Here is a 9,151-nt window from a genome sequence, read left to right as displayed (position 1 = left end):
GGCTTACACACTGTGATGTGGAAACCTGAAACCTCCAGTGCAAAAACACTGAGATTAGGCTCTACACCAGGGGTCGGCAAATAAGTCTGGCATCGTGCCAAATTTTTTTCAAGCCGTTATATGGTGGGCCGTTGATAAAGTCAAATGATTTCAGGTCTTGTGCAGGTTTAGCTCAGCTGGTACTGTGCTGGGATCCCGTTAAGTAGATTGAAGGGACGTTTCCATCTTAAAGCAGATATTTTTTTCTCCCTTGTTAAACAAATTGAATAAAAGGAAACTTTTGCACATACTCACTATAAAGCATGTGCTGCAGTGTGTGCGCGTTCCGGCGTTTGATCCGCATTCATAAACCTATGGACACTTATTTTCATTTCCCTGAGAAAATTAAGGGAATCCGATCGAGGTGTGTCAAGCAGGCCAGAGACTCTTTTGAATGTCCTTCAGAACTCTTCAAAGTAAAAGCTCTTAATAAACTCGACATGAAGCATTGCTGCAAAGAACGTTCGTGCTTTTATTTTAGAGGCACAATCACTTAGTATGTGATTGTGTGAGTAACTGTTGCTGTCATGACTGAGATCTATTTCAATACCAGCCACTATAAATTTATTTATTTTTCTGCTATCAAAGCAATCTGGCCGCGGGCCAGATATTATTGCTGGTGGGTCCGTTCTGGCCCGCGGGCTGCATGTTGCTGCTTAAAAAATATATATTTATATTTGCATATGTATATATTCTGGGTTTTTCAATGATGGAGAAGCAGCTGCTTTGAGACACACCTGTCCTTTTAAAATGACTTAAAAGGACAGGTGTGTCTCAAAGCAGGTGCTTGTTATCATTCCACCTGTTCACACTTAACTTCCGGCACAGAGCAATACTTATAAACTTATATGTTAGTACGCGTGTTTGACACAAGCGGGAACCTCAGGGTCTGAAAAGTGAAGCCAATGCTTAAGTGTCTTAAACCCGCATTCTTTGTAACAGCCAGCAGGGGGCGACTCCAGTGGCTGCAAAAAGAAGTCAGATTGCGTAGAAGTCAATAAGAAAATTACTATTCTTCTATCCTGATTTATTACCTCAGTAAACACCTTCCTCACACGTTTATGGTCTCGGTCACTAGTTTCAAGTCTCCTTCAACACAGCAAGATGTTCATTTAGAAAATAACGGTCCCCTTTAGAGGAAAATAGACAATGAAACCAAGTATGCTTTAGGGCGTGGGTGTCTCCGAAAACATGACGGAGACACCCAAAATGCCAAACTCGCGCCCCATCAAGAAAAGAAATTTTGTACATTTTAAGGTTAAATTAATTAATTTGGTGCACTTCAAGAGCAAAATTTGGAGGCTAGATCTATGAAGAACTTTGCGTTCTTGTATTTGATCATAAAACATTGTACAGATATAAATGGTGAAGAAACAGCAAAAAAGTCAACAAATTTAGTTACTGTTTTTCCAGCAACCTTTAAATCAAAGACGCAAGTAATTTCCCTAAAATTTAAGTGTTTTCTGTTTTTAACTTTTAATGGACGCGTGACATGTTTTACAGTTCCTGTATTAATAGTCCAATTAATGTCCAAAAGGTTCACCAAGTCCGACGCAGTTTGAAATATTATATTGTAGGTGTTGCCCATCTTGCGTACAATGAAGACTTCATAGCCTCTCTTCGGGGAAGACTTTCATATAGTAACACTTGTATAGTGAGATAATTACAAAATAAGTCGCTAAACCTGCCTGTCAGCTGCAGTTACCATAAAGGATAGAATACATGTGCACTCCAAATTAAGGTGTTGCTACCTTTCTCGTGTTCTCAACCACAAACGAGTGACAGTGGATCCACTGTACGCTGTTCAAACCCTTAAGTTACCGTAGTTACCGCAACAGAAAAGTGGTTGTCTAGAGTCAGATGCCAAAGTGTGATATTGTTCGAGCTTACAGAAGCGGGAGCAGCGGTGCAAAACACAGAAGTGTAAAAATATTTTCGGTTTGCTTTGAAACTATGGTGGAACAAATTAGACAGTGGCAAGGATGGGAGTCAACTGTCTTACCTGGCTCTGCAGGTGAAGCGACGGTGCCGTCACCTCTGCATCCTCCTCTCTGTCGTCACTGTTCGCCTCCTCCCCTTCATCCTCCTCCATTCCTTCGATCTCTCCTTCCTTCTCCTCCTTTTTGTCTCCTCCGTCAACTATGCGTGTGATCCGATAGGCCGTTTCCAGGTGGGCGGTCCCGAAAGGCTCAGACGGACAGGACTCGTCCTCGATTGTGACTATGGCGACTCTGACCTCGTCTTCCTCGCCATCCTCCTCTCCTCCTCTTCCTCGGCAGAGAGAGGAGGAGGAGGGGAGGAGGTGAAGGAGGAGGAGGCGGAGATCGGAGTGTGTCGACCAATCAGCTCCCTTCGTGGTTTGTCTTTGGCGCCTGCCTTTCTCATCCCTATCTCCTCTTCCTCCTCCTCCTCCTCCTCCTCCTCCTCCTCTTCTTCTTCTCTCCTCCTGGATGGAGTTCTTAGTGTTCCGTCCTTCTCTCCTCCTTCTCTCTCCTCCAGTCCATCCAACCTCTCTTCCTCTTCCTCTCTCCTTTGTTGATCCATCTTCTCCTTACTCCTGTTTCCTTTTTTGTACTTCACACTGCAGAAGAGCAAAGAAGCATCCTGAGAAGAGAAAAGCGATCGATATCAACACATTAATGAGAATAATAATAAGAAAACTAACAACTAAACTACTGGGATATTAATTATACTGGCTCCAGGCTAAAGACATCTGTAGCCAAAACATAAACGAATCTGCTCTATGGTAGTTATTCTATGGAAATAACTAGAGTAGTTATACTATGGAAATAACTAGAGTAGTTATTCTATGGAAATAACTAGAGTAGTTATACTATGGAAATAACTAGAGTAGTTATTCTATGGAAATAACTAGAGTAGTAACTGATGGAAATAACTAGAGTAGTTATTCTATGGAAATAACTAGAGTAGATATTGTATGGAAATAACTAGAGTAGATATTGTATGGAAATAACTAGAGTAGATATTGTATGGAAATAACTAGAGTAGATATTGTATGGAAATAACTAGAGTAGTTATTCTATGGTAAATATAGTAACTGATGGAAATAACTAGAGTAGTATATGTGTGGAAATAACTAGAGTAGATATTGTATGGAAATAACTAGAGTAGATATTGTATGGAAATAACTAGAGTAGATATTGTATGGAAATAACCAGAGTAGATATTCTATGCACCTCACATTTTAAAGCCTCACTAATCAGTATTCCTACAAAACATTATAAAACACTCTGTTGAAACGCTTCACACATTGAGAATAACCAAAACACTGCAGCTCTGTCAAGCTTTTAGCCTCCTTCAGCTCATTGTTTTGGTTTTGCAGCACATTCACTGCCGGCAGCAAACAGCAGACAGAGTTAGAGGCGAGCTGGTGAACGTGGTGGAGAATTTATCAGAGAGCCAGATATTTCCCTCAGGAGGTGGTAGCAGAGAAACGCACCGGTTTCCACTGCTTAGCTCGTAGTTCATCACTCCTTGTCTGTGAATATTGAACTTCAGTTAAACTAAAAAAAAAAATCTCAAATCAAATCGTAATCACAATATCTGGCAGAAAAATCGCCATTAGATTTTTTCTCCCAATCGCCCTAGTTATTGATCAGATATGATAACAGATCAGATATCTGCGGTATTTCTACAGTATATCAGAGTTATTGATCAGATATCTGCGGTATTTCTACAGTATATCAGCGTTATTGATCAGATATCTGCGGTATTTCTACAGTATATCAGAGTTATTGATCAGATATCTGCGTATTTCTACAGTATATCAGAGTTATTGATCAGATATCTGCGGTATTTCTACAGTATATCAGAGTTATTGATCAGATATCTGCGGTTTTTCTACAGTATATCAGAGTTATTGATCAGATATCTGCGGTATTTCTACAGTATATCAGAGTTATTGATCAGATATCTGCGGTATTTCTACAGTATATCAGAGTTATTGATCAGATATCTGCGGTATTTCTACAGTATATCAGCGTTATTGATCAGATATCTGCGGTATTTCTACAGTATATCAGCGTTATTGATCAGATATCTGCGGTATTTCTACAGTATCGGTATTTCTACAGTATAGAGTTATTGATCAGATATCTGCGGTATTTCTACAGTATATCAGAGTTATTGATCAGATATCTGCGGTATTTCTACAGTATATCAGAGTTATTGATCAGATATCTGCGGTATTTCTACAGTATATCAGCGTTATTGATCAGATATCTGCAGTTTTTCTACAGTATATCAGAGTTATTGATCAGATATCTGCGGTATTTCTACAGTATATCAGAGTTATTGATCAGATATCTGCTGTATTTCTACAGTATATCAGCGTTATTGATCAGATATCTGCAGTTTTTCTACAGTATATCAGAGTTATTGATCAGATATCTGCGGTATTTCTACAGTATATCAGAGTTATGATCAGATATCTGCGGTATTTCTACAGTATATCAGAGTTATTGATCAGATATCTGCGGTATTTCTACAGTATATCCGTTATTGATCAGATATCTGCGGTATTTCTACAGTATATCAGCGTTATTGATCAGATATCTGCGTATTTCGCAGCTAACCGTAAACAGTTTCTAAAATACCAACAACACACTTATACATATATGTTTAATCCAGCGTTAAAAGTTGGTTAACAAACCAGACTTACCTTTAAAACACAGTCTTTCTCCTGCAGCTCTTCTGGACTTTAAATTTTAAACGCCGGTTTCTTCTTCTTCTTTTCTTCTTCGTCTCTTTTTTTTCTCCTTCGTCTCTTATTAATTTGTTTTCCACGCGGGATATTCGACGTTTTAGCCATAAATCAAACAAAGCGGTTTTACGTTCAACGCCACCTCACCCTTTATGTTTCATAGTTTTCCATCACAAACAAGACTGAGAACAAACTTTCTCCGCGTCGTTGTTTTCAGCTCGTGCACATGGAGCTTTGTTTGGCGCGCGTTGATGACGTCACCCGCCTCGTTTCCGCGCGCCGCTGTCATGGTTTTTTATAACAATTTAGCTTATTTCTCTTTTCTTTCATGTCAGTTTACAATACGGTTCTGGCAAAACGTGAAAGGACTGGCTCAGTGTCAGCATAGAAAACATGAATAACTTTGAAGCACACCATATTTTATTATACAACGAAAACCTGTCCAAGGAAATATCTGAGATGGTCAACACATTATCACAGTTATGGGGAAATATATTCATGTATGCGAATGAAAAATGCAGAAACCCTCGGTGATTTGTTTCAGGAATTAATTAAAATTGTATTTATCTTTCTACAAGTATTGTCGGACACACACCAGCCAATACAAAACTTGTGTCAGACTATGTTGTAATATCTATCGTTTTAACTTGGGACAGACAGACATCCTACATATCACCTGGATTACTTCTGTTACGGGTTTGGAACTAATGTAACTCATTTGTAGGAAGATCTTAGCAAAAGATCTGGAAAGACACAGATTCTTATACAGATATGGAGTAATTGCAATGAGCCGGCTGATGATTACAGACAGATCATCATCGGTCTACACTCAGCTTAAATTTAGAAAATGAGACAGTTTTTGTTTTGTTTTCTCTATTTGTTCATTGCAGAAACAAATCTGCTACCTTTCCAGTATGTGCAAGAGTCTCAAAACAATAAATACACACTCACCTAAAGGATTAGGAACACCTGTTCAATTTCTCATTAATGCAATTATCTAATCAACCAATCACATGGCAGTTGCTTCAATGCATTTAGGGGTGTGGTCCTGGTCAAGACAATCTCCGAACTCCAAACTGAATGTCAGAATGGGAAAGAAAGGTGATTTAAGCAATTTTGAGCGTGGCATGGTTGTTGGTGCCAGACGGGCCGGTCTGAGTATTTCACAATCTGCTCAGTTACTGGGATTTTCACACACAACCATTTCTAGGGTTTACAAAGAATGGAAAGGGAACAACATCCAGTATGCGGCAGTCCTGTGGGCGAAAATGCCTCGTTGATGCTAGAGGTCAGAGGAGAATGGGCTGACTGATTCAAGCTGATAGAAGAGCAACTTTGACTGAAATAACCAGTTACAACCGAGGTATGCAGCAAAGCATTTGTGAAGCCACAACACGCACAACCTTGAGGCGGATGGGCTACAACAGCAGAAGACCCCACCGGGTACCACTCATCTCCACTACAAGTAGGAAAAAGAGGCTACAATTTGCAAGAGCTCACCAAAATTGGACAGTTGAAGACTGGAAAAATGTTGATTGGTCTGATGAGTCTTGATTTCTGTTGAGACATTCAGATGGTAGAGTCAGAATTTGGCGTAAACAGAATGAGAACATGGATCCATCATGCCTTGTTACCACTATGCAGGCTGCTGGTGGTGGTGTAATGGTGTGGGGGATGTTTTCTTGGCACACTTTAGGCCCCTTAGTGCCAATTGGGCATCGTTTAAATGCCACGGCCTACCTGAGCATTGTTTCTGACCATGTCCATCCCTTTATGGCCACCATGTACCCATCCTCTGATGGCTACTTCCAGCAGGATAATGCACCATGTCACAAAGCTCGAATCATTTCAAATTGGTTTCTTGAACATGACAATGAGTTCACTGTACTAAAATGGCCCCCACAGTCACCAGATCTCAACCCAATAGAGCATCTTTGGGATGTGGTGGAACGGGAGCTTCGTGCCCTGGATGTGCATCCCACAAATCTCCATCAACTGCAAGATGCTATCCTGTCAATATGGGCCAACATTTCTAAAGAATGCTTTCAGCACCTTGTTGAATCAATGCCACGTAGAATTAAGGCAGTTCTGAAGGCGAAAGGGGGTCAAACACAGTATTAGTATGGTGTTCCTAATAATCCTTTAGGTGAGTGTATGACGCAGTAAAGATATGGTGACACAGAAGGATCTATAAGATGACCTAAACAATAACTGTTGTTCACAATAACTTAAAAAATAGTTTAAGATTATATTAGATTTTTAATGCGGTACTTTTAATAAACGTCACGATAAGATAATGAATAATTCATATTTTATTATTATGAACTCATACCAAAATAATAATCAAATTCTAGGGCAATACATGTAATTAAAGCACATTCAAATAAGGGTTGCTTAGGCGATGTGAATGACAATTAAACCAGTGGTGGAAGAAGTATTAGTAGAGTAAAGTAAGATCCTTTACTTAAGTAAAAGTAGTAACGTAACACTGAAAGGTAGGCTACTCCACTACAAGTAAAAGTCCTGCACTCTTAATGAAGTAAAAGTATGTAAGAAACCTATTATCATCACTATACTTAAAAGTAGGTACCAAATGTAAAAGCAGGCCTTCTCATAGTGCAGTAAATGTCAGTGTTTCACTATAATGATGTTTTTAGATAGATTGATAGATCTACAGTAATGCATCATGGTCTAAAGATAATCATATGCTTGTAGCGTCGCTGTCCTGTGAGAACCACATATCTATAAAAAGTAAACTTTTAATGAGCTCAGAGAAACAGCCCTGTTTTCAGCTGATCTATTGTCAGTTTTATTATTTTATTTAGATTAATAAGTAGGATCATATTCTCAACGCTGGAAGGAAAACTTCATCCTTCACTTCATCAGAAAATTTGGTGAAAGCCTTCATTGCTTTCACTGGACAGGAAACGTATGAAATATAGTAATTTAAAAAGTAAATAGTAATTAAAGCTGACAAATGTTGTGTAGTAAAAAGTACAATATTTGCCTATGAGATGTAATAGAGTAGAAGTATAAAGTAGCGTAAAAGGGAAATACTCAAGTAAAGTACAAGTACTTTGAATTTGTACTTAGCATATAGTACTTATGTAATTGTACAGTACCTTACACCACTGAATAAACAAAGAAAAGACGAAATGGCAACTATAGCTTGAACACAAATGCCACCGAAAATACAGCATAGTTTCATAGTCACATTCATAGTCACATTTAGGGTCCAAGCACCAAGTGGTTTCTGATTCAATTGCATTTTTGAGGAGGGATGTTTGAAAACTCACAAAACTTGTCACATAAATCAGTAGCGGAGATATTTGGTATCTGATACGGGTTTTGGGTTTGGCTGTGGCAAAGGAGCACGATAGCCCCATATGAAATTTCAACAAGGTTTCCAGGTGGGATAAAATCAAGTGCAACTGATTTTAAATCACCTGGATAACTATGACCCGGAGGGCTGAGAATCTTCATACCCTTGTGGTACTTTTCACCTAGATGTACAAAATCAGACACATAGGCCTATAACATTTCGAGACCATAGACTGTATTTAAAGTACAATGGTCCAGACTTATTAAAAATCCTCTTGGTGCTGTGCCCTGCCGTCCAGTGTGTAATATTTAGGAGGATCTATGGACAGAAGTGCAATATAATATACATACAGTAACTATGTTTTCAGTGGTGTATAAAGAACATAAATAATGAACCGTTATGTTTTTATTACCTTAGAATGAGACATTTCTATCTACAAACACTGCGTGTCCTCTTACATGGACATTGCCATGTTGCTCCACCGTGTTTCTACAGTAGCACAAACGGCTCTACAGAATGGGTTTTTTATCCATAGACTGTATGTAAGAAGTGGACGTAGTCGTCTTGACGTCACCCGTTGTGGACTGCCAGGAAGTGCCCAGAAGTGACCATATTTGGATGAGACGGTGGAGCTAACGGCCATGTGTGGAGCTACCTGGCTTGCTTAGTTAGGTACATATGTAATTCACATTAACTGTCACTTTAACTGGGCTGATAACTTTGGCTAGTCTTAAAACTAAATGTACTCACCAGAGAAAGTGAACAGCCAACCCCTAATCAGCTTTTTCAACAGCGCTGGTTAAATTTACACAGTGCCGTGCTGAGTCACTCTTGCCTGATTGACAGGTCGCCATGGTAACGACTTGTAAATCACAGTAATCCCGCCCTGAAGCACACTCTGCTTATAATCTATTTTCCTCTAAATCTAAATTTACTAAATGAACATCATGTTTTATTAAAGAAACCAGCGACTGAGACCATAAACTCAAAAGTGAAAGTGTTTACTGAGGTAATAAATCAGCTGAGAAGTAGGGTAATTGTACCATTATTTCTAATGGAGCCGGACT

The 9,151-nt window shown here is 39.1% G+C and overlaps 1 protein-coding gene across 1 annotated transcript; it reads right to left on the bottom strand.

The window, feature by feature from the left end:
- Window positions 1-2,017: 2,017 nt before the first annotated feature.
- Window positions 2,018-4,777, bottom strand: LOC119894690 (histone H3.v1-like). Its single transcript, XM_038707334.1, has 2 exons — window positions 4,721-4,777; window positions 2,018-2,643 (listed from the first exon to the last, which is right to left on the bottom strand). The coding sequence occupies exon 2, from the start codon at window positions 2,581-2,583 to the stop codon at window positions 2,260-2,262; it is 324 nt and encodes a 107-aa protein (XP_038563262.1). The 5' UTR covers window positions 2,584-2,643; window positions 4,721-4,777; the 3' UTR covers window positions 2,018-2,259.
- Window positions 4,778-9,151: the final 4,374 nt, after the last annotated feature.

The sequence above is a fragment of the Micropterus salmoides genome, unplaced genomic scaffold (assembly GCF_014851395.1).
Source record: "Micropterus salmoides isolate LMB-PRFRI ecotype aquatic unplaced genomic scaffold, ASM1485139v1 Ms_hic_scaffold_844, whole genome shotgun sequence".
Lineage (NCBI taxonomy): Eukaryota > Metazoa > Chordata > Actinopteri > Centrarchiformes > Centrarchidae > Micropterus > Micropterus salmoides.
Note: the sequence above shows the minus strand (reverse complement) of the source record. Positions and strands in the feature narration are given on the sequence as shown.

What these genes read in the sequence shown, in the direction of transcription:
- LOC119894690 (XM_038707334.1), bottom strand. Translation starts at nt 2,583, where the DNA reads ATGGATCAACAAAGGAGAGAGGAAGAGGAAGAGAGGTTGGATGGACTG.